Below are 26149 nucleotides of genomic sequence, written 5' to 3'. Positions count from 1 at the left end.
ACTTGACATCTAGCGGAGAGTGATGGAATTACGTCCACATATACAAATATTAACATAGCGAGATTCGGACTATTGTTTAAAACGTGAGCTACTAATATGGAATAATATTTGAAACACTTAAGAAATGTTGAATAATATTTAATGTAAAATTATCTTATATCAAATCTGCATATTATGAGAAATATTGTACACTTTATATTACTTTCCGTAATTAATTGTTACATATTTCTTCTTTGGTTTACGGATACAAAATAAATCTGATATTAGGAATGAATTTACAGTAATGTTTTATATACACATTGCTGACAACTGCAAAGTTAAAATTGATAGTAATCTGATGCTTGTAATAATTAGTAAAGGCATGTGGACAACAAGAAAATTAATTTGATAAAACCTTAAAATCCAATACATTTTAACTTCTATTAATTTAGTAGGTCTAAATAAAGAAACTAATAATTTGTATTTTTCTATCAACACAAAGGCGAAGGAATTATGCCTACTAAAGAATGTTGACGACTCACATTTTACGAATTGTCGGAAATCGGAAGTACGATTTAGAGCAATTTGTAATGCTGCAATTGTCACAATTATAAACAGCACACATACATCCTGACATTTTAACACATCACTAATTAATAAAATTGAACGAGTTACATCAGCTTCTTGTCTATGCGGATGACGTGAATATGTTAGCAGAAAATCCACAAACGATTAGGGAAAACACGGAAATTCTACTTGAAGCAAGTAAAGAGATAGGGTTGGAAGTAAATCCTGAAAAGACTAAGTATATGATTATGTCTTGTGACCAGAATATTGTACGAAATGGAACTACAAAAATTGGAGATTTTTCCTTCGAAGTGGTGGAAAAATTCAAATATCTTGGAGCAACAGTAACAAATATAAGTGACACTCGGGAGGAAATTAAACGCAGAATAAATATGGGAAATGCCTGTTATTATTCGGTTGAGAAGCTTTTGTCATCTAGTATCCTATCAAAAAATCTGAAAGTTAGAATTTATAAAACAGTTATAGGCCCATTACCGGTTCTTCTGTATGGTTGTGAAACTTTGACTCTCACTTTGAGAGAGGAACAGAGATTAAGGGTGTTTGAGAATAAGGTTCTTAGGAAAATATTTGGAGCTAAAAGGGATGACGTTACAGGAGAATGGAGAAAGTTACACAACGCAGAGCTGCACGCATTGTATACTTCACCTGACATAATTAGGAACATTAAATCCAGACGTTTGAGATGGGCAGGGCATGTAGCACGTATGGGCGAATCCAGAAATGCATATAGAGTGTTAGTTGGGAGGGCGGCGGGAAAAAGACCTTAGGGGAGGCCGAGACGTAGATGGGAAGATAATATTAAAATGGATTTGAGGGAGGTGGGATATAATGGTAGAGACTGGATTAATCTTGCTCAGGATAGGGATCAATGGCGGGCTTATGTGAGGGCGGCAATGAACCTCCGGGTTCCTCATAAGCCAGTAAGTAAGTAAGTGTTATTTTTGAAAAATCTAAATAGGCCTAGCTGCACAGCGCACAAAGCAACCATTTCTTTTTACTGCAAAATCAACAATGCAATTGAAGGGTCACAGTTCAGTTTTGTTTTGATATGTACCGTTTATAGGCTCGCCTTATCATGCCATTAAACCTTGAACCGAATGTTTAAGGCTACGAGGAACATAACAGATAGACGTGAACTTCGCCTCTAGAAGTTGAACAGTTGCAGACAACGCTGTAGAGCTCTGGTAAGCAAGCTAGTCTGAACGAAAACATTTACGTTGCAATTAGAGCTAAACTTGCAAGTTCACTTCGCTTGACACTTCAAGGCCGATAGTAGCAACAAAAGAAGATCAACCTTGATGCAAAATGGGCGTTTGCATGAGTTAATGAATCTTAATTCTGTTTCATTTCTTGGAATTCATGTAATTAAATAAATTGTGCATAATGTGTGGTGATATTTATGACACAATCTGGCAGAAGCGAGTTCAGTTATTATGCAGTTTAGTTACTTTGTGTTAATTAGAGCAATTGGAAGCATCTACGCTTTATAAAAATGTTTACACATCTTCCTAACGCTGAGGTCTGCCTGCGAACGAATGCGATTCGGATAGGAACTGTGAGGTGCGAAACCGAGAGGTGAGAGAGAAAACGAGATGGCGTCGAAGGGACTTTAACACTTCCGTGTGCAGGAATACCAGTGGCTGTGAACTTGCAGACAAGCTTGTGTCAAGAAATGTTGAAACATTTTCGTACATAGGAATGTGGCAATTCATGAGTGAGTAAATAAAATGATATAATTTTCAGCGAACAAGTTCAAGTTTAAAAATATTTATCATGTAAGTAGATACGAGTGAAACCTTTCGTCAGGGAGGTTATTCTAGGATGGCTTAAAATTCTGGGAATACAGGAATTTAAGTGAGCAACTTTCAGTGAAGAAATTTTGTGTGACATGTCTTAAAACTTTCGGTGAACAAACTCAATGAACGAGTTGTACCTAAGAGAACTTTTAATATAGATGTGTGTGAGGAAGTTAGGCTTTGATTGGTCCCAACACAGGCCTAAGAATTTTCGTTAAATGACTTCGACTTTGAAATAACGTGGCTGTATATGAATGAATGAATGAGTGAATGAATCCGCAATGTCCCATGAAGGACTGGGACCTCCTAGGAGAGGGGAAGCTTTCTGTATCTGAGAGATCTTAAAAAGGAATGTGAGATTTGTCATTTTGCCAGAGGAAAGAATAATTTTTTCTGTCCCTTCACATCTCGCTCTCTCTCCTTTCCTCTGATGATCATCCAAAAGCTTTTTAAAATTCTAATTAGAATCTTGTTTTTCGTACTGTAGTAGATGTTAAGAAATAGCAATATGCGTTACAAGAGCGGTATGTTGATGTTTTCATGTTGGAGGAAAAGATTGTAAAAGCGAAACGTAGTTGAGCTTTTTTAATTTCCGAGAAAGCAAACATACCGCTCGTGTATCGTACATTATTTTGTGCGAAGATCGTTTATTACATACCTGAAAGACGAATTTCTAATTAGTTGCAATGAAATCTCCATCTTGGTTTCTGTTAAATGACGGCAATTTTGGAAAACAAAAATATCTCTCTTCAACATTGTTGCTATAAAATGTTTTCTGTGTTTACTATACTCCAGCAGGCCGTGATATACGTCTGTCTTTTTTTTCCCCCCAGTCTATAAATGCGAACTTAAAACAAACGGTAAGGTTATGTAATGATTTATTTTTCATTTTAATATTTTAACAATATTATTTATATAACATATTGCAGTAATAACATCGGCATCTGGAATCTTGTTGATTTTTTTACGGCTTCCTTAATGTTACTTGCATCACGAATGCAATAACTTTAGTGGAGTAGTAGAGTTTACTTAATTTTTGCAAATATTTGAAAACAATAATTAACAGTGCAATTTAGGTGAAATTGCAGTGGTAAGTTTCCAATTTATAATTATTACTATGTTAAACGTCTCTAAAAATAATATGTTAAAAGCCTAAAGCAGTAAAATGAATGTCGCGCTTAAGCGGTAAGAAGAGGGAAATTGTTATGTGTGTTACGTTGGGAATACTGAATGTGGTATTTCACACTTACCGCGTATTGGTTTTGTGCGGAAAACAAGCAAATACGCACGATCTCGCACAAAAATATATGAATTTCAACTAAAGTTGTTAGGCTACTCAAAATACAAAATCACGATCGGTATTCAGTACATGAAATGTAACCTGAAACTTCTTCTACGAATGATAATGTCTATTCATTTTGCGAACCTAGGATCTTTAGTATTATTAATAACAATGATAATAATAAAATTAAAGATTCTGCTTAATTATAAAGAAGATACTAACAGTAGCAATATTCAAACAGAGATCATTGCTGAAATACGAGTAGGCCTATCGATTTAATAAGTTAAAAAACAAGGTTTGTGTTCATGTAAATGATCACAGATTTTTTTTGTTAATATTTGTGATACTGGTGATTGAGGCGTTGATGAATCATGACATGTAAATTTCCAATTCGGCATTTGTTTTTGACTAAGGGAAATCATTAAAAAGAACCCAGTCAGAATGGTCAACCAAGCGATTTGAACCCGTGACCTCCCGAATGCGAGTTTCAAACGCAACCTTCTGAACCAACTCTCTCGGTTATTAATGAGTTGTTTTTTTAAACATTGTAATGAATAAATATTATGTCAGTATAGAGAATTGGACTCATAGGCCTATAGAAAATAAAGCACAGTTAAGTACTTTAAAATTAAAGCATATTAAATTAACTATAGCCTATCTGTCTTTATACTCCCCGCATTTATTAATCACACACATTTGTGTACGAATAATATTTTTTTATATAATTAAGATTCAGTTTAGTGCTTCGTTAAGCTTCACACGTAAAAAATAGTTCCATGTGAATCATTTCGAAGAGCCACCGGCGTAGCTCAGGCGGTAGCGCGTTTACCTGCCGATCCGGAGTTGCGCTCGGGCGTGAATTCGATTCTCGCTTGGGCTGATTACCTGGTTGGGTTTTTCCGAGGTTTTCCTCAACCATAAGGCGAATATCAGGTAATCTATGGCGAATTCTCGGTCTCATCTCGCCGAATACAATCTCGCTATCACCAATTACATGGACGCTAAATAATCTAGTAGTTGATAGAGCGTCGTTAAATAACCAAGTGAAAAAAAAAAACAATCATTCCGAAGTCCATCTGATACCGAAATCACTATCTACAGCAACTGTTTTTAACACTGCCCCCTTTGTGTAAGATATAAATCATTCAACTAATGAAGCATCAAGATATATTATCCATCAATTATATGTCATGGTTATTGTTGGAATTGCCTGTATAAAGAGACAACATGCCGGATGGCTGGGTGGTTTATTTCCGGAAATACCGCCTTGCACATAACCTCTCAAAATTTAAAAACAAATGAGGATGGACCTACTAACATAGGTTGCCCATTCCGTCTGCTCAGTGTTGTAGTAGAAGCATAACATGGGCCATGAATAAACAAATGAAGTCCTTTAACTAGGGAATAATTTGTGTTTGCCATCGACGCAACTCCCGTTTTTGTTTCAATTTTTCTGGAGTGGTACGCAGAAAACGTTTCATGTTAGAAACCCAAGCAAGCAACCCACCAGAAGCGGCCGGTGATTAAAATCCTCGGTGAGGCCAGATGCAACTAGTTTAAGTGCCTCCGATAGGAAATGTTTGTTTATGATATTAATTATTATTGTTATTATATTGATATCATTATTAATGTATTATTATTATTATTATTATTATTATTATTATTATTATTAGTCTATTCTTATTACTATCAATGAAAAATAATAATTTCACTCACCAAATAAGCTGTTATGCTCTGAGTTTCAGTGATTGTTTCAGTGTGATGAAGCATCCCATATTATGTGTTGAAATTCCCCTTTCTTTCTTTTCTTTTTATCTTTTTCCTTTGACAGCAACAAACAAGGCCAAGAGAAGTTTATTTTGCATCACATTATCACATAACCATTTATGTTGTCCATACCAGGATGCAATAGAAACTCGCGTTTTAAGATTATGTGTCAGAAAAATTATCAGCGATGTCGTAGGTATCTCGGTAGTCTCTCTCTTTATTTAAAACTTCCTTTCTTTTAGTATTTTTCTTCTCGAAAAAGGACACTCTAACAATGAATTAACTTCACCAGCATTATTTCTCTCATTCGTTTCTGTTTATATTTTCCCGAAATACATAACAACATTGGCCCAGATTCACTATTGTACTACCAAGTACAATAGTAGAACACCCTCGCTTATGTCATAAACTGAGACATAAGGGGAGAGAATCGAGTGGGTCTCTGCCTGCCAAAGAGCTGGAATTTTGTTATTTATGGCCTAGTTAGGAAGACAAGTCACCACTGCTATTCCCACCCCACTCTACCCTTGAGGCCGGCCCATGGATGGGACGAGTGAAACCTGACCAGGCCAGCCGAATTGTGCCTCAGCTACAACGTTTTAAGCGTAAACTCAAAGCCCGCGAAGGGACATGAAATGCATTAAGCCAAACCCGGCACGAACGATTCTGGCCTCAGGAACAAATTTTACTGCAAAACAGGTCTATATACATCACAAGCCAGACCCGGCACGAGCGATCCCGGCCTCAGGAACAAATTTTACTGCAAAACAGGTCTATATACATCAAAGTTTTCAAATGCTTCTACAGCGATATATGCTTCATTCAAATAACTAATACATTATATAAAAACACAAAATTTAATTTCAGTTAAGCCAAGTGACTGAGGCCCGGCCTCACTTGCCTCAGTCAGTCAGCCGCCACTGCAATCCACCCAAGTGGGACTCGAACTCACATCCGAATGACACAAGAATGCCCTGCATTCGCCACCCTCAGGTCACGTGGTTGCCCATTCATGTTAAGAAATTATGAAGACTCAGAAGTCAGTGGAATAGATTGATGTATCTGCACACGAGGAGACTGGTTGTCACTCCGTACTGCATCTTGGGAATTGTGTTAGTTCCAGTATATCGTGTTCCGCTTATTTACAGTGAAAGGAACTGAAATATGCTTAGTCATGCATCACCAATAGATCAGTAAAGTTGTGAAATCGGTCTACAAATTCTTATGGAATGTTCCTCATCATGCTCAGATGTTTCTTGGACAATCTACATGTAATGTAGATGGATATGAGGATCAGAGTGTAGTTCTTCGCACCCACTGCTGAACCTGGAAGAAGTCGCTGTATACAGTGTCGTTCGAGTGGTTCATACCCGGAATTTTACTGAGGCAACCACCGAATTGGATTTTTTCTTGTAACTTTTGAGAGGGGTGAAATACCGATTTGAAGTGATAACACGTGTTTTCTTAAGGGGACGCTTATATAATTTTTAAAACTTCTACAATTTACATCCAAAATTTGTGAAATTTAAACTACACAAACAGACCTACAATACTATCATGTTTACAAAATGTGGTGCAATTAGGGCTAATAGTTTTGACATTACTTACTTAAGGAACCCGGAAGTTCATTGCCGCCCTCACATAAGCCCGCCATCCGTCCCTATCCTGAGCAAGATTAATCCAGTCCCTACCAACATATCCCACCTCCCTCTTATCCATTTTAATATTTTCCTCCCATCTACGCCTTGGTCTTTTTTCCTCAGGTTTTCCAAGTAACACTTTATATAATAGTTTTGAAATTACATTTTTTTTTAAATATTTGTTAGGCTATATTACGTCACTAAAAATGCTCCTTGCGATAAAGATTTCAAAATTGTTAGTTCATATTTGCTGAAAAGCTTCAACATAGTCATGACAATAAAAATTAATTAGTTTTTGAGTTTAGTCTAAATAGAGAATCGAAATAAATTTCTTAATTTCATGAATTTACCATTATAGCATATTTTATTCTAAGTGCAATATGAATATGCCACTAAGAAACTTAATGTTAATACTTTATACAAATGCTAATTACATTTTTTTTCCAACATTTAATTGATCTCTGTGAGAAGTTTCAGACTAATCTAACAATAACTATTCTGCAACGAGCTTTTTTTATTAATTAATAAAATGTTTAAAATTTTAAAGTCGAGAAAATAGCATTAAATAAGTTTCTCTCACGCACACTATGTTTAGCCACATTTGATTACATGGTTAGATAATTTGAAACAATCCCAAATAAAATTACGATCATAAAAACAAAACAAAAAAAAAATGTTTTCTTCATTTCTTAGCATTATTTCACCGTAGTTTCACCTTAGGACTTGGGATTTTCTTTTTATGTATTGCAATATATAACTTAGCTTCTCTGAAAATAATATCCTTTCTTCAAGTTACTATAGAAATTTCAAAATGTGTCTTTTTTTCAATGATTGTATATAATTCTGTTTCAGGCTGAGACATGCCGAAGTGCTTGCACTATTTCCCATCGATCCCTCCCTGCCGCTCGGTTCTGCTGACCGCTGAGGCCGTGGGAGTTGAACTAGAACTTAAAGTCGTCGATCTCAAAGAGCAGGAACACATGAACCCGGAATTCCTCGAGGTAATTTGAAAATGTTAGGTTAACATAAAATTTAAAAGGACAGTTTACTAAACACAGTAATGGCCAGTTTGTCCAAGTATAATGTTTAATTTTGCTTAACGAATGTTAAATTAACAGTCTGTTTATTTTTAACGCTTTATTAACGTATTTTCCATTTGTTCAACATAATTTTGTTTAAGATAACCAACACTTAACTATAACGTCTGTTAGCACTATTTTAACTACTCAACAGCAGTTGGTAATGATTCTACACATGTAAGACAATTTTCGATTGGCTAAAATTAATCTTTAAATTCTTTATTATAGAGTGAGTCATGAAACTTGCATAAAATGACAACCTGTTATAGTAGGCCACGCTCCATAAACAAACAGTTGACAAATGAAAGTTCTAGGTGACGTGCTGAATAATAATTACAAAGCAAGGTTATATTTCCTCATTGCTATTATGGATACGAAATACGAAAGAAATAAAATAACACTGATGTATTTAAACAGTCAAAAGTATTTTTTAAATGTTATATTACCAGTCATATGCTAAACATTCCCTACAGAGAAACACAAAATATTAATTTCGCAACTTCTGTTCGAACAGCTGTGGAGACATCGGCCATATTTAACTAACTGTTAAACGAGTTAACTGCCCGATATCCTACATTTAAAATTAACAAACTGTGAACAATCTGTTAAACTAAACTCGTGTTGAAAGCATACAATTTTATTAATTAACAAACTGTTTAGAGTTTAACAGTCGTTAAATTTTCTAACAATACTTGGAAGAACCGGCCATAAGTAACTTAATTCAAACCAATAAATAACACACGAGCAAAAAAAAAAAAAAAAATGGCGAGAACAATTCTTCATGAATCAGAGCAAATAAAATAATAATAATAATAATAATAATAATAATAATAATAATAATAATAATAATAACAATAATAATAATACTTTTTTCAGATGAACCCGCAGCATTGCATTCCTACATTAAACGATGAAGGCTTCATTATATGGGAAAGGTACGTCACGTTCTCTGATTAGCATATAGCTTTTATAGCTATGAATCTGCTTGTAACCCCACGTTTTCTCCCCGACAGTCGTGCGATAATGGGCTACCTAGTCGAGCAGTACGGGCCGGACGATTCGCTGTATCCACGAGATCCCAAGAGGCGGGCTATTGTCAACCAGAGGCTCTTCTTCGACGCGGGAATTCTGTACCCAAGACTTGCCGCATTTTACGTGAGTCACGTGATCAATAGGCCTACTACAGTAGAACCTCTATTATCCGTGGTAATGAAGGGGATAGACTGAACGGTCAATCGAAAAAATCGGATAATCCGTACCATAAAAGATTTTGTAATTTCCTCGATTGTCTTGTATTTAACTCGCTATGTATTGGATCAGAATTTCACTAATTTAAATCTGGTTATAAACGACGGGTTTTTAAAGGACAAGAAAGTCCTTTGTAATGACTGTCTCAGGAAAGACAGGAATAAAGGAGGTCTCATGTTGTAGATTTACATACTTTTTTACACTTTATCCTTGTTTTTTTTTTTTTATTAAATCGCGCAGTTGTAACTCCAATCTCGTATTCTGATGCGAGATGAGCCACAGTTCTTCTTTCTCAAACCATTCAATTATCTCCATTTTTTTTTTTCGATACTTGTTTTCTGTTAACATCCGTGGAAGACATTTTATATACAAGTTATATTATAGAACGGCAATTCGAGCAATAAACAATCCTGTGTAACGATAAAGTCTTGTAATAAAACACTACAGCAAAAACATAATATGTAGAACCTACTAACACAGTCTAGTATATACAGTCACGAAGCTTGAGTTGTGAGGGTACTAGGAACAATAGACTGTGTCGGTACTGTTTCGTATTGTCTGTAATGAGGCGGTAGTAGCGATAGTCGCGATCTTAGTGGTTAGCAACTATCTATGGATGCATATTCCCTACTTATTGAGTTTCGTGACTGTATATACTAGACTGTGCTACTAATATGACATACAACACAGTACTTTATGTAAGTTATTTATTTCTGAAGAAGAACAAAAAAAAAAAAAAAGCGCGAGATATAGACAGTCGGATAATCCGTTAATCGGTTAATAGGGTGACGGATAATCGGGGTTCTACTGTACTACCATCACCAACACTAGTATCACCACTATTTCTGCAACTACCATCACCACCACTGTCACTGCTGCTTTCTCATTATGCGAAGTACTGGGAGAACAATAAGCAATGAATCTACGCGCTCGGCCCATCCATCCGCGGAAAGTCAATTCGATAGCCCCGCCATACGGCTAATTTAGAAGCGAGCTGCTACGTCATGTCACGTCAGTGTATATTAAAATTTCGCAGGCTAAGTGCGTGTTCTTTAAACGGCTTTATTTAGAGAGTGTTTTGTGTTATGTGCGTGCATCTGTATGTCAAGGTAATATGGTTCAATTCAAATATTCTGTTCCATAAAGTGTGTTTATATGCATACGTCGGATTGGGCTGTAAGCAAATTATTTCAAAAGAGATTTCAAGGCGTTAAATTTTCAATTCGAAACACGATTCATAGATTGGTAAGTAAATTTCGTGTGATTCAACTGACGAAGTTGAAAATAACTTACATCTTGATTACACACTTTTAACACTTTATATCATTTAGGGATATATAGTTATTTAATAATAACATTTATGTGTTAAAATAAACTAAATTGTGAACTACCTAGTTGACTAGGTTCAGTTTTCTGTCAGCCATCAATTAGTTCTGATGATGGTTGACACAAAGCTAAAACTAGTCAACTAAGAAATTCACAACATAGTTTATTTTAACACATGAAAATAATTATGATAACCATAACTCAGTGATAATAAAGTGTTAAAAGCTTGTAATCAAGATGCATTTTCAACTTCGTCAGTTGAATCTTATATTCATATATATAATATTTCTTCTCTAAATTATTTTGAATCCAAAGCGAAAGATACTGAATGTAATGAATTTAACCTTATTGATAAAGAAACTTCGTTATTTGCACGTTTCAAAATTACTATAATGGTGGAAAGAAGTAATAATATATTTGAAAAGTTTTCTCTACTTTTGCTTTTCACTTTGCGAACCAGTTTTGCGAAGTGATGGAGGAACAGAAACTGCAAACTTCAAAGTGAAAATTGAAAAGTTGAAGAGTTGAATGGTGAAATAGGCCCCCGGTGTTACATAAGCAGTGTAAAAAAAATATATGTTTCCATAATATCTTCTAAGACGAGGACATGGTTATCGGAAGAAAACAAAAAAGGTTTACGTGCGAATTGTAAATGAGGCAGCAGAACAAGTGGATTTCTTCAAATACTTGGAGTGTACTATAAGCAGTAACATGAGCTGCTGCCAGGGAGTCAAAAGAAGCATAGCGATGGCAAAGGAAGCTTTTCATAGCAGCATCTTCTGCGGACCTCTGGAAAAATAACTAAGGAGGAGACTAGTGAAGTACTTTGTGTGGAGTGTTGCCTTGTATGGAGCAGAAACATGGACATTACGACGAAGTGAGAAAAAAAAACGACTAGAAGCATTTGAAATGTGGATATGGAGAAGAATGGAACCTCTGAAGTAGACAAAATAAGAAACGTAGCTGTGTTGGAAAGAGTGGGTGACGAAAGAATGATCAGGAAGAGGAAAAGGAATTGATTGGATCACTGGCTGAGAAGAAACTGCCTACTGAAGGATGCACTGGAAGGAATGGTGAACGGAGAACAGTTCGGGATAGAAAAAGATACCAGTTGATAGACGACATTAAGATATGTGTATCATATGAGGAGACTAAGAGGATTACAGAAAATAGGAAAGATTGGAGAAAGCTGTAGTGACAATTTACCCCTGCCTCTTGGCAGAAAACTACGAATGAATGAATGAATCTAATTGCTACACCGATTGCTTAGTAGAACTAATGTAGTGGTGCCGTTCAGTAAGGCGGAAGACCCATTTTCCATCGCAAATATGTAGTGACAATTTCTTCCTAGCCACAGAAAACAATAAAATTTAATACAGAAGAAGCCACACTTCTGTCAGAATAGGTTAGTTTTAATCATCAAGGAATACCTGCTTTTTACAGTCGATTTTCCTCATGGTTTTAGATCAAAAATATATTGTTCAAAAAATATTTCCGTTGTACGGTTTCATTATTCTGAAATTTGATGACTTTCTGGATAATTCAGAATATTCAGGGGAAGATTTCCTGTAAGAACCGAAGATAGGCTATCTCAGCTTCAGTTTCAACAGACACTTAGACGATTAGGCACACTTATCGGTCTTCCTGTTCCAGATAATTTACAGCTGAAACGAGGTTAAATATCTTATCTGCTATTTGGGTAGAGAGGGCTTTAAACGCTACGAATTAACAGCGCTTAACAGTGGGCTACGTTTACACAACGGATGACATCAAAGAGCACGCAAAACTAAGGCTTCTATTTATTTATAACTGTGATTTAGGATTTGAGCGCTTAGGGATCAGGCAGATTTCACGGAGCTTATGTAACGTGACTAATAATTTCAGCGAATGTTATTAAAATGTATATACCGTGTGTTGTTTTTATAGGTTTAACTCCTGAGTCCTGAAAGTACAGTAGGGCTATACTATACCATATTTCATATATGATTATGATGTAAGATGTATGTGCAGAGACCCTAAATATAGTATAATATACCTGCATTTGTGCCCTAACTGTAACCTGCAAAATTTTTTCACATTTTTCCTCATGTCAATTAGGCTATTTTTTAAATTTGGTATTCCCAAGAAATTAGTTCGATTAATTAAAACGTGTCTCAATGAAATGTACAGTAGAGTCCATATAGGTCAGTTTCTATCTGATGCTTTTCCAATTCACTGCGGGGTAAAGTAAGGAGATGCACTATCACCTTTACTTTTTAACTTCGCTCTAGAGTATGCCATTAGGAAAGTCCAGACAACAGAGAGGGTTTGGAATTGAACGGGTTACATCAGCTGCTTGTCTATGCGGATGACGTGAATATGTTAGGATAAAATCCACAAACTGTTAGGAAAAATACGGGAATTTTAGTTGAAGCAAGTAAAGAGATAGGTTTGGAAGTAAATCTCGAAAAGACAAAGTATATTATTATGTCTCGTGACCGGAATATTGTACGAAATGGAAATATAAAAATTGGAGATTTATCCTTCGAAGAGGTGGAAAAATTCAAATATCTTGGAGCGACAGTAACAAATATAAATGACACTCGGAAGGAAATTAAACGCAGAATAAATATGGGAAATGCCTGTTATTATTCGGTTGAGAAGCTCTTATCATCCAATCTGCTGTCCAAAAATCTGAAAGTTAGAATTTATAAAACAGTTATATTACCGGTTCTTCTGTATGGTTGTGAAACTTGGTCTCTCACCCTGAGAGAGGAACATAGGTTAAGGGTGTTTGAGAATAAGGTTCTTAGGAAAATATTTGGGGCTAAGCGGGATGAAGTTACAGGAGAATGGAGAAAGTTACACAACTGCACGCATTGTATTCTTCATCTGACATAATTAGGAACATTAAATCCAGACGTTTGAGATGGGCAGGGCATGTAGCACGTATGGGCGAATCCAGAAATGCATATAGAGTGTTAGTTGGGAGACCGGAGGGAAAAAGACCTTTAGGGAGGCCGAGACGTAGATGGGAAGATAATATTAAAATGGATTTGAGGGAGGTGGGGTATGATGATAGAGACTGGATTAATCTTGTACAGGATAGGCGGGCTTATGTGAGGGCGGCAATGAACCTTCGGGTTCCTTAAAAGCCATTTGTAAGTACGTAAGTATTGTAATACTCGTATATGAATATTCTTGAAAATTCGAAATTGATTACCAATCTCATAGTCAAATAGCCTACATATTACAAATTATTGTATAAATACAAGGTAACTGGGTCACACCCGAAAAAGCAAGATACAATTGGATGGTGATGATGATGATGATGATGATGATGATGAAGATGCATAATAAAACCATGATTTCTATTTACACATCTTTCAATTCCCCTTACCCATTGCCTCCTGTACCCGGACTCAATTTGGTACTAGAATTGCGAAGCACATTCCAGTGACCTTCAATCGCATATTGGCTGATATAATATACTGTAGTTGTCATGACTCTTGAAATGACCCTCGTATAAGCTACTGTAAGTATTTCAAGTGCCGGCAGTCTACCTACTTTTGCTGAAATTAAAATTAATTTTAATGAAAGTGATGTATGAAACTCAACCACTGTTTCAAAGGTGTCTGGGCTAGCAGACTCGACTGTAGGCCGCACCTTTGTAGACACGAAGCCAAACCAAGTCGTGCTGCTTGTATAATTTTGGATCGCCCTGCACATCTACACATTTACATGATAGCGAACTGTTTGTAACAGAGAAGCTATTTTTAGACATCGGCAGAAACCTTATCAAGTCAATGACTTTGACATAATTCCAAACAAGAATTCCTGCGTTGAAACACATAAGTGTGAATGCTTTGCTGGAGACACGTGACTCTGGTTGAAAGATTGTAGCGTGACAGCCATAAAATTATGTGTAAATAGCGAGGGTTGTCCAAGGGGACGCGTGACGACGATAAACTTCATTGCCAATTCAAGTAATTTATTTCTTCTGAACTTCTCGAAGACGCGCAGTTTGTCCAAGGGACACGAAACAGACTTCCTATTCTGTAAATCCCACTTCAAATTCCAAGCCGATTTGTTGGACAAGGTCAGTTTACCAGCAGCAATTCTAACAATTTTTCCATAATCCGCAATCGTTCTTCTGACTGGAAGTATTGGGTATGTGTATTTTAAACATGTTACAGCAACTACTTTGTGTATGTGTATATTAATCATACTACAGCTACAGCAGCTACATTGTATTTAAGTAATCATGTTACAGCAACTACTTTGTGTATCTGTATTTTAATCATGCAACAGCAGCTACATTGTGTATGTGTATATTAATCATACTACAGCTACAGCAGCTACATTGTATTTAAGTAATCATGTTACAGCAGCTACTTTGTGTATCTGTATTTTAATCATGCAACAGCAGCTACATTGTACATGTGCTATAGCTATAGCAGCTACACTGTGTAATGTTATAGCAGCTACATTGTGCATATGTATTTTAATCATGCTTTAGCATCTGTATTTTTTATGTAGGCTATATGTTTCTGTAATGTTAGAAAATGTTTAATTGTCAGCGAGATTAATAATTTACACTTCCCTATAACAAAATTTGTTATATATATTTTTTAATTCTGACACTCTTTCTTATCCAGTAATTGTATCCTTCAGCTATTGGTCTACATTTATTTGAAGATTTGTACTTTATTGAAGCTAGTCACTGATTTGGTTTGAAGGTTAGATGTACCGTAAACTGGGGTAAAGAGGATCACATGTGGTAAAGTGGATCATATGTGTATTGTTAGATAAGTCAGCACCACATGTTTCACACATGCAAAGAAAACTATTTTTAGTGGCACTTATAGAAGAAAAGTTTTCTTTTCATGTGTGATCCATGTGGCGCTGCCTTATCTAGGCAATACACATATGATCCACTTTACCACATATGATCCTCTTTACCCCAGTTTACGGTACTGTATATGTAAGGTGAATAGCAAAAGCCCAATCCACTCTCTACCGGATCATATTTGGAACGGTTCCTGCTTTTTGTGTCTGAAAGTCTAATATGGGAGGGGCGTCATACCTATTTTGTAGTCCTGCGGCCATAAACGGCAGCCAAATATGCATCAAGCGTTTTTTCTAGTTAATTTTAGCATATTCATTTTACATTCTGTTGGCAATACTGACTCATTTCTGCACCATCTGTTCGTACAAGTAATAACTAATAAAGTTACACTTACACGAACAAATTATCAATCACTATCTATCATTAAGGGCCAGGTATCTTTACCTCGCACACTAACTCAAGGATTCTCTACGAGAGTATCCGATGTTGGAGATAACCAACCAGGCAATCAGATCAAGCGAGATTCAAACCCAGATCCTACCACGAGTCCCGCTTACTAACTCCATACTTAAAGTTGCTTTCGAATCTTGCAATAAGCAACATAACTGCGTAATTATACCGGTGGACTCCAAGCTCATAGGCAGTTTGTCTCACTCTGCAGTACCCGATGATGTTCTGTGACGCATCCGTGGACGCGGCCAGACTGGCGCGCTTGGAGGAGGCCTTCCAGTTCCTGGACATCTTCCTGGGCGGCGGCGACGACTGGGTGGCCGGCAGGTGCCTCACCATCGCGGACATCGCCCTCGTCGTCTCCGTCTCCACCGTGGACGTACGTTCACCAGCTACAGTTTATACTTCGGACTAAATACTGAAGGTTATGTTTGTAAACAAGTGGAGCTGGTGACTTGAAGAACTTATCTCTAACAACCTTCTTTCCCTCTCATTTAGTTTCCTGCGCTTTCTTCTCTTCATCCCTGTTTCATCTTTCCCCTTTGATCTTTTTCTCAAACCTTTACTTTTCAACCCTAGCATCTTCATCTCCTCTTTCATCTTACATAGGCTACTTCAAAGATCTGCGTCACTGGGGTTCAAGTCGAGTATGAGTAAAGGAATGACAGTATATACTCGCTTTGATATACAGATGCCTCAAACTAGCAAGCTATCTCATTCGCGCAGTCGCATAGAGCACATCTCCCCTACTACTGTCCGCCTACTGCTGTGCACTGTGGACTAGAACTGTACAGTTCAGTTCTACTAACAGTTGAGAAGGCTGTATTCTGTATAAGAACGTGTCTATGTGTGGCTGTCGTTTGTGATAAAAGCATTTCTTCTATTACGATGAGTAGTACATTATCGGGCAAAGTTCTCCATAGACATATGCTATAATCTATAATTTTGGCACATATAACTAGAATAATGATGGAACATTTATGTCAGTCATAATTTATAATAATGAATATACCTTTGCAATTAGAAAAAAAATCATGAACACCAGTAACATTAAACGAATTATTATGTATTGCAACACTGCTCAATATATTATAGGGAGAATACAACTTGAATACATTGCCAGGAAGTCAACTTTTCAGATAATATGACTATGCATGGGTATCTGAGCGTAGGTGGGCCCCCTTCTTTAGCTGTACTACCTCCCCTCTCCAGGCAGCTTCCTAACTTTAGTTATTTGTAAATAAATATTGTTGCAGTAGGGTCTCGGGTCACTAGCAGGTTTTTTCTGAGCGAAATAAGGGTATCAGAAACTGACTTAAGAAGTTATCAAGATTTTGGTATGATTTCTAGTAGCTTTCTGCAGTGTTAGCATGCTTTTTTATAGTCGGTTATTTAACGACGCTGTATCAACTAGTGGGTTATTTACTGTCGATGGAATTGGTGATAGCGAGATGGTATTTGGCGAGTTGAGGACGTGTTAGCATGCTTTTTTATAGTCGGTTATTTAACGACGCTGTATCAACTAGTGGGTTATTTACTGTCGATGGAATTGGTGATAGCGAGATGGTATTTGGCGAGTTGAGGCCGTAGATTACTAGACATTCGCTTTACGGTTAGGAAAACTTCGAAAAAATCAACTATGTAATCAGCCCAGGCGGAAATCGAACCCACGCCCGAGCGCAACTCTGAATCGACAGGCAAAAGCCTTAGCCGACTGAGCTACGTCGGTGGCTCTGTTGCATCATCATCATAATGCAATTATATGAATATAATTAAAATTATTTAATTTGTAAGATATTACACGAAATATTGATATTAAATTCAAAATCACATGAAATAAATTATTCGTTAACAAAAATTAACATACAATTATTTCAATAATGAATAATTGATCAGAAATACAGAATTACCAAATGCATGGTTTAAACAATAGTTTAAACTAATCTACCTTCAGGATAGTGTTGAAAGTATGGAGCATAGTTTAAACCATGGATTACATTTTTAGGAGTTTAAATTAAATACAGTTTAAATTACTACTGAGAATACGGCCCTTAGAAATTCAGATTGTGAAACTGATGTTTACAATTTACAAGCAAAATGTACAATTTACAAGAATAGTAAACATTGTGAAACAGGCCACTGCAGGCATTTTGTCATCGGTCGCTACAGTTGTTTGATTCATGTAGGATGCAATTTTGGTCAATAGCAGGCAGTGCCAGCTTCCTGGCGTCACATAGCCGCCGCCATTTCTTTGTTCGGTACCAGGAAGCTGTCTTGTTAACACCTGGAAGTTAGCTGGTCCAATGTGACTAGTACAGGGAGGCACCGATGTTGCATAATTTACGACCAACACAGAATGAATTGTCGCTTTGTGTGATCACACAATGTGCGTTGAAAACCTTCTATTGAAGTCGTATAGAATCAGTGAGTGAAGGAAGTACAGTAGGCCTATATCTTTTTAGGAAAGAGACGAAGAAACCTTTGTTCAAAAAGCACATAATTTTGACAGTTCCCTCCTTAATTGAAGACCTCCCAGGAAAAAGGATGTAACATCAGATTCTATAAATGTGTGATGTATAGAGCAGTGCAAAGGGAGCAGTTTTTCGACACAACGGCAACAGGGCAAGGGTTGTAAATTCACCTTGCGTACCTGCAGAGGTCTGACTCTGCGATACACAGGATAGCTGCAAGCAGTAGGTACAGCTTGGTAAAGCAAACGTCAATACTGAAGGAACATGAGAACAGTTCGGTTTTAGTATTACGATGCCTAAGGGGGAGAAAATTAGTTCGGCGAAGTTTAAGAGACTTATTTCCGAATATGGTGATATTTTTTTGTTGCAGCGAAGATAAACTATTCTGAAAATTGTGTAAAATATCAGTCTCAGTAAATAGAGCATGTAATATTCTAAGACATGTAAATAGGGATGTACACAAATGTGCCCTCATGAAGTTGAAAAAAAAAGGCGAAAAATGTGAGCAGGGTCATAGTTCTTCATCCGTGTTCCATGAAGAAATGTGTGATGCGTTTTGTTAAGCATTCAAGAAGATATGTCCTGGTGTATCTCTTCCTCCTTCTCCTATACTTACTCGATGGGGTTCCTGATTGAAGGCCCGCATTTATTACCGGTACTGTAAATATTTCGACCAGGTCCAGAATGTTATTCAATCATTTGATGTGAAAGATGCATTTACAATACCACTAGCCCAACGTCTGTTGGTTGATTCAAGCATAAAACAACAATTGGAATACATTGAATCGAATTACGGGTTTATTCCTGATTGCATAACAGCTTTAGAAAAGTCTGGTATAAAACTGGTTGATCGGTTTTTCCTATTGCGAAATATCTGGAAGAAAGTGACTCAAGTAGACGATAAAATTGCTAAAATAATATCTGCGAAAATAACAAATATGTTGAAAAAAATGGTGGATATTATAAACTTTGCAAGATTAGTGACAGTATTTCTGCAGATAAGGATTCCTTTGAAGAACTAACAGAAGTTCAAAAAAATATTGTACAGGATTTTACGTATGCCCCAGTTGTTTCAGCAGACGTAGAAAGAAGCTTCTCCACATATAAGGCCATGCTATCAGACAGACGACAATCGTTTTCTGTTAATAACTTATAAGTGTCATTTGTTGTGCACTGTAACAATATTTGGAAGAAAAGTGATAACGTATAGCCAACTTGTGCATTAATAACTCACACTCATTGCAAGGAAAAGAAAAAGACAAAAAACAATAGTTGAAGTGCCTTTGCGAATAGAATATCATGAACACGTTACAAATAAACAGTGATTTTGTTTGCGTTCTGTATGAAATCATACATGTAAAGTATATATTATTTGTTTAGGATGAAATGGTTAATTAGTTTTGCAATTTTGATATCTTATTAAAGTATCTGTAGAAAATTAATTGCAGAAACGTTAGGGAACTGTGTCATTTCTATTGTGTCGTCTGTACGTCAACACATCGTGTACACAGGGAACACGCCGAGTAACGTCGGAACCCTTGCTATGATGCCATTCTGTCTGTCATGTGCTCCGTCTGCACCGCTCTAGTGATGTAGATGGAAAAAGTAATTTTAAAGCATTTATTTATACCAATAAATTATTACGTGCTTTAGCTGAATAAACTTGTATCATTGTTCAGTCAAATGGTTGTGATAGTAAATATAGGCCTAATGAAATATGCGCTGAAATTATTTTCCTTCTCTGAAACATGAATTACAATTTTGTTGGTTATATTCTTATTCCAGGAAGGTCTTCAATAAATTAATCTCGAGTGTGCCCAGTAGCCTACGTATATAACTACTGCACAAAGTATATTCAAGTGAAATTCTGACTACCATTCATAGGCCTATGATACTCGTAATAAAATGCTGTTACTCTCTCCAAGCACACTACGCAACTTTTTGAGTTGTCTCCTCTTTACCTTTGTTCCAAAATTTTTAACTTTCTTCCGGCCAGCATTCTCGATCAGAAATCAAAATTTTCCTTGAGAAAATATGTACAAACTAAATACTAAATATTGCTACTCCTGGTCCAATACATTTTGTTACTGGTATTGAGTTCACATGGGTTTTCTTCAGACTTAACATATGTAACTTAAGAAAGAACACTTAATAGTTATATTTATTTTAATATTTCATAAAATTGTTTATTGTAGAACCAGTGTAAAAATAAGTATCCGATTAATGGTTATGTTACTTAAATATTTAAATTTTAATGTCCACACGCTGCATCTGTGTAATGGAAAATAAATTACTACTAGTGGCTTGTGCAGCAAATGCTGCGAACTAAGTTCATTACACGTTCAAATAAACATTTTTCAGATTTATTTTCAATGAAGAATACCAGACATTCGGAAAGTTATTTGCTTCCATAACAATGAAAGATACTCTCTCTCGAGCCAATACTGAAGAGAACCACGCATATAAATATCTACACCACACCGCCATTAAATATATGAAAAAGACCCAACCCCACTTGATTAATAACTATAAAAATATTTGATTTTTAATAATATTATTATCTTACGTTAAGTTTTATAGCTTTCAGTAACATATACTATATAGCCGCCATTCAGTAAAATATAGAAATCAAAATCTAATTTAAGTTGTTCTCTACATCTACTTATATAACCCCAAAACGTTTCACTTTCATATCATCAATATAGCATTAATATGTATAATTAATGAAAAATAGTCACATTATGGCATTAACTACAATAATATTTCATTTCTAATGGTAATAATGTCATCAAAGCACCTCAAGTTTTGTAGTTTTTAATATCCGATACACAGCTGTACCCAGAAAATTACACACCACAGAATCGAACCTGTAAATTATTTTTAGTAAGTTAAGTTTTTAATAACCAATTTAATTTGAGCTCTAAATATGTCAGCATTCTTGCAGATCAATTATAATATATTGTTTACTATATTGTGTGTTTTGTTTTATTCTGAAATGCAAATTAGCTAGTTTAGCTAGTTCTCAAAACTGACGACAGATGGATTTTGGAAAATAGGAAAATTATGTTGAAAAATTGACATTTCACTGAAAACTACTATTTTTCTGAAAAACTTTGATTTCCAAGCTTCAAAATGAGGGGTCATTTATTAAAATCCGTTCAGCCGTTTTCCCGTAATTTCCATTACCAGTTAAAATTACTTATATATATATATATATATATATATATATATATATATATATATATATATATATATATATATTACTATTAAGAAACTTAGATAAAATGCCCTTAATATATTTAGACTGTGGTAATTCCAAGTAGTGTGGAAGCTTCTCTCACTCCGAATAAGTAGGCTACGGCCTGAAGCTCGTTATGTGAAAATAGAAAATAATATGATCATTCAAAATTCCGAAAGTCAGAGTACATTTTATTTTCTTTTGGCACTACCCTAGACATTATTCCATCCTGACACAAAAAACTGCCACATGAAGGGATGATGTGCAGCCTTCTGTCGCACAGATACTTTATAACTCCCAGAAAGGAGGTAGTGCGCATGATCAGACATACAACGAAACAAAACTAATTTCATTACCTCAACTAATCGTTCTCTTGTGAACCAGGTCGCTCGTCCTTTCATCTTGCGCACTGCCTCCATTTTGGAACTTTCTATCCGTCCACATATCAGCTTTTTCAGTGACTATCCAAATCGCCAAGTCAGCAGACTGGGTTTATTCTGTTGCAGGCTCTGGGATTCGATGTAAACAAGTACTCCAAAGTAGCCAAGTGGTACAACCGGTGCAAGGCGACCATCAAGGGCTACTACGAGCTGAACCAGCATGGCGCGCTCAAGTTCAGGGAGCTGTACGACAACTCCACGCCTATCAAGTGACGGGGGCCGCGGTGACGAGGCGATGTCGTCTGGAAATCTATTCGAAGAAAACGCCATCGAGTGTAATCTGAAAGACTTCTATCAGCCACACACACGCAGCGAATAACACGTACAGCTAGATAGATGTACAGGGACATCATTTTATTTTTACTAACATTTTTAATATTAACCTGGCTATACCTTTGGATCAACACCGTTTGCTACACCCTTCCACAACTGGAGTTCGATGATACTGGCGTAATATACAAACAAATCACTTTACTAGGTATAGGAGGGAAGAAAAGTTGTTCATCCATTTACGTAAACTAGGAAATATCGCGCTTTTGAGTTTGATCATTTTCATTAGGTTTTTGTTTAATCAAAATACAGTACTGTATTAACAATGAGTGTTTTTACTCACGAACTGAGCTTTCCATTCGGACGTATTCATTATGCAGTGTATATTATACTGTCTACAGCACATTAGCGTACAATATAGAGAATGAAGTTTAATTGAAAAGTAATCATAATATGGATATTTAAACACATTTTTTAAAATGGTGGCCGTTCATTTCGATACAAGCTTCAGTTCTAATGTGCATATTATCGCACTATAGACTACTGTACCTAATCCCAATTACCAGTTTCGTCCTTCGTAACTAGTAACTCATGTTGAAATAATTCTGTACTTATTCTATAAAAGAGTACCTTACGTATTGTAAATTCAATCTTCACTTCTGCCCGATCCGAAAAGATAAAATTACTCAGACATACTATCTACTGTCCGTCCAAGTGGTTATGTCGTAGGGTCGTAGAAAGGGAGGAAATCACGTGATAGTTAATTACTTAACGAGGCCCTTTTATTTAAGTTCTTTTAAACAGTTGTATAATATTACGTAGACGTCCAATTCCTAACAGAAATTAATGTTCTCAGAAAAGAGCTAAGACGACAGCCCAGCCACTAGCTGGCGAATAAAAGCAGGTGGGGGAAACCGGGATACGACGTAGGCAAATGGACGACAGTACCTGTGCGAAAATGATTCAATATTGAAAGCTCTTTCGTCACTGGAAAACGCGAACATATTTTTGGAACGTACTGTTTACTATGACCGTAAGGCTACTATGACTGTATATGCGGTCTTAGATGTTTGTGCAGGAAGGTTGAACTTCATTAGTAGAAGGGGTGGGAGTGAAGTACATTCTAAACTCAGGTACAATAAAAATTGAAGTAAAAATAAAATGATGTATGTATTTATTTACGCTGCAAGTGGGCAAGCACCCGGTGGCAGTGGTATATACAATATTAACAATACACAATAAAATTTACAATACACAACACCCTGTAGAATACGTATATTATAAGGCGCGTTGTAAATAAAAACCTAATGAACTACTACACACGTAGTTACTTCTAACTTCACTTTTTCAGTCGTTGTTTCTCAGTCAACCGTCCGAAGACAGGTCTGAACCTCACAAGTGATACCAACAAGGCACCATTTATGAGGCAACTAAGCCAGGAGATAATGGGGTAGGTTGGCCAGTTCCTTTTCTCCTCCATTGCATAACTTACATCGCCGACTAGCTACATATTACACCAGTCAGACTTCAGATGCATACAAACAGTTGTTCTTCCTCTGACACATGTCGTCAAGTGGGAGTACTGCCTGATAATACACTCAGGGACAAAAAAAACCGGACACTTCTACATTTGCTCGTATTTTGTTGCCAATTATTTCAAAATGAAACAAAACCCATTTAAACAAAATAATGTTTCATTTAGCACCTTATACGACAACATTTGAAAAAAAAAAATCTCTGATGAGAAAATTAAAAAAAAAATTACAAAAGGCGTATAACTATGGTATCGTTTGGTCTAACTGTTTTTTCATTTTATGGTGCCTTAAACATTAAAAACTCTTTTTAGTAACGGGTATTACCCCCTCTGACTTGAATAACTGCATCCATACGTCTTGGCATGCTCTCAATTTGGTTAGCAATGTCTTCTTGAGGAATAAGTTCCCATTCTTCGCCAAGTGCTCGCCTCAACTCTTGTAACGATTCTGGCTCGGTCGTCTATTCTTAACACGCCGTCCCAGCATGTCCCACACGTGTTCAATTGGGTTCATGTCTGGACTCCTTGCTGGCCATGGAAGAACATGGATTCCCACTTCTTGGAGATAATCTCTGACCGCATGGGCAATATACGGCTGTGCATTATCATGCATTAAAACAAAATTATCGCCTACAAATTGGCCAAATGGCACAACATGATCACCAAACATTCATTTATATACCTATCAGCTGTTAGTCTTCCATTTTCAACAAAAACCAACTCTGTACGAGCATCCATATACACTTCTGCCCAAACCATCACTCCACCACCTCCATACGGCACATTTTCGGAAATGCAACACTGTGAAAATCGTTCTCCCCTCCTTCTCCAAACTCTCTCACGTCCATCAGGTGAGCACAGATTGAAATGGGACTCATCAGTGAACAGAATACAGCTCCACTGTCCATTTCTCCAATCCCTGTGATCATTTGCAAAACGCAGTCGTTCAACTCAATGCATTCTGAGAAGTCTGAGACCAGTTGCAGGTCTACTTGATATCAGTCCACTTGCTTTTAACCTCCTTCTAACTGTTTTGGCCGAAATTGGGCGTCCACGCATGTTAACAAATTGCTGGGCTACACTAGTAGCTGGCAGGTTGCGCTCCCTAAGAACTCTCAACACCATATACCTGTCTTCATTTGGATTTGTAGCTCTTGGACGACCCGAACCTGATCTTCTGGTATATTCTAGGGTCTCCCTATACTATTTTATGGCATCATGGGTTGTGCTTCTAGCCATATTCATGACATTTGCAATGTAACGTACACTGCGTCCATCATCGTAAAGGGCTACAGCTCGAGCCACATCTTCAGGTCGCATCTTGTTTTAAGACAAATGTTACAACCCCACTTAAACTCAGAAAATATAAAAATAAAGAAATAACGAATGATAGCGATAATGAAGCACAAAATGGTTGAGACAAAATTGTTATAGCTGAGACTCCGAAAGCAAAATTGGAATATTTGGTTGTAATGGCTTGTTTATAAAACAAAAAACAATCAACAATGTATACACGTCTCCATAACAACAGATGGCTACCATAATATTGTATGAGAAGATAATGTTTTGCAAAATACCAGCAAATATTAAAGTGTCCGGTTTTTTTTGTCCCTGAGTGTATTATGCTTAATTAAATTGCTGTATGGTCTACCAGGTGCGTCCAACAACTAGAGAAGACATGAAACAAAGAATTAGAAAAGCCTGTCTGCGCTGAAGTGCAATCGCGGATGTTAGGAGGTGATCAGAACATTGTTTAGCACAGGGTGGCGTGCATTTTGAACACTTACTATCAAGAGTGTACGTACATAAACAACGTAATAATAATAATAATAATAATAATAATAATAATAATAATAATAATAATAATTCTTTATTTATACTGGCAGAGTTAAGGCCATAGGGCCTTCTCCTACACTCTACCAGGTCACAAAGTATACAAGCAGTTAAAATTTAACAAAAAGTTAAAGAACAAAATACTAACATATTACAAAGAGAAATAATAATAGCATAATAAATCGACACTAAACATGAAAATAATTTACTTACTTACTTACAAATGGCTTTTAAGGAATCCGAAGGTTCATTGCCGCCCTCACATAAGCCCGCCAGCGGTCCCTATCCTGTGCAAGATTAATCCAGTCTCTATCATCATACCCCACCTCCCTCAAATCCATTTTAATATTATCCTCCCATCTACGTCTGGGCCTCCCTAA

The 26149-nt window shown here is 36.4% G+C and overlaps 1 protein-coding gene across 2 annotated transcripts; it reads left to right on the top strand.

Moving 5' to 3' along the window:
- Positions 1 to 1704: 1704 nt before the first annotated feature.
- On the top strand, positions 1705 to 23564 carry LOC138712574 (glutathione S-transferase 1-1-like). 2 transcript variants are annotated; one of them, XM_069844522.1, is made up of 6 exons: positions 1705 to 1751; positions 7905 to 8053; positions 9008 to 9066; positions 9145 to 9286; positions 16195 to 16362; positions 22199 to 23564. In XM_069844522.1, exons 2-6 carry the CDS (start codon positions 7913 to 7915, stop codon positions 22343 to 22345), a joined length of 657 nt encoding a protein of 218 aa, XP_069700623.1. In that variant the 5' UTR covers positions 1705 to 1751; positions 7905 to 7912; the 3' UTR covers positions 22346 to 23564. The 2 variants fall into 2 exon arrangements, with proteins under 2 accessions (XP_069700623.1, XP_069700622.1); XM_069844521.1 differs by lacking the exon at positions 1705 to 1751 and adding an exon at positions 1822 to 2281.
- The last annotated feature ends 2585 nt before the right edge of the window (positions 23565 to 26149 follow it).

This window comes from Periplaneta americana, chromosome 13, assembly GCF_040183065.1.
Source record: "Periplaneta americana isolate PAMFEO1 chromosome 13, P.americana_PAMFEO1_priV1, whole genome shotgun sequence".
Taxonomy (NCBI): Eukaryota; Metazoa; Arthropoda; class Insecta; order Blattodea; family Blattidae; genus Periplaneta; species Periplaneta americana.
This window is presented reverse-complemented; position numbering and strand designations above follow the sequence as displayed.

Excerpts from the sequence above, each read along its gene's own strand:
- LOC138712574 (XM_069844522.1), top strand. The coding sequence starts at position 7,913 with ATGCCGAAGTGCTTGCACTATTTCCCATCGATCCCTCCCTGCCGCTCG. Across the intron at positions 9,067-9,144 it reads GGCTTCATTATATGGGAAAG|TCGTGCGATAATGGGCTACC; the intron begins GTACGTCACGTT and ends TCTCCCCGACAG. Across the intron at positions 16,363-22,198 it reads TCTCCGTCTCCACCGTGGAC|GCTCTGGGATTCGATGTAAA; the intron begins GTACGTTCACCA and ends ATTCTGTTGCAG.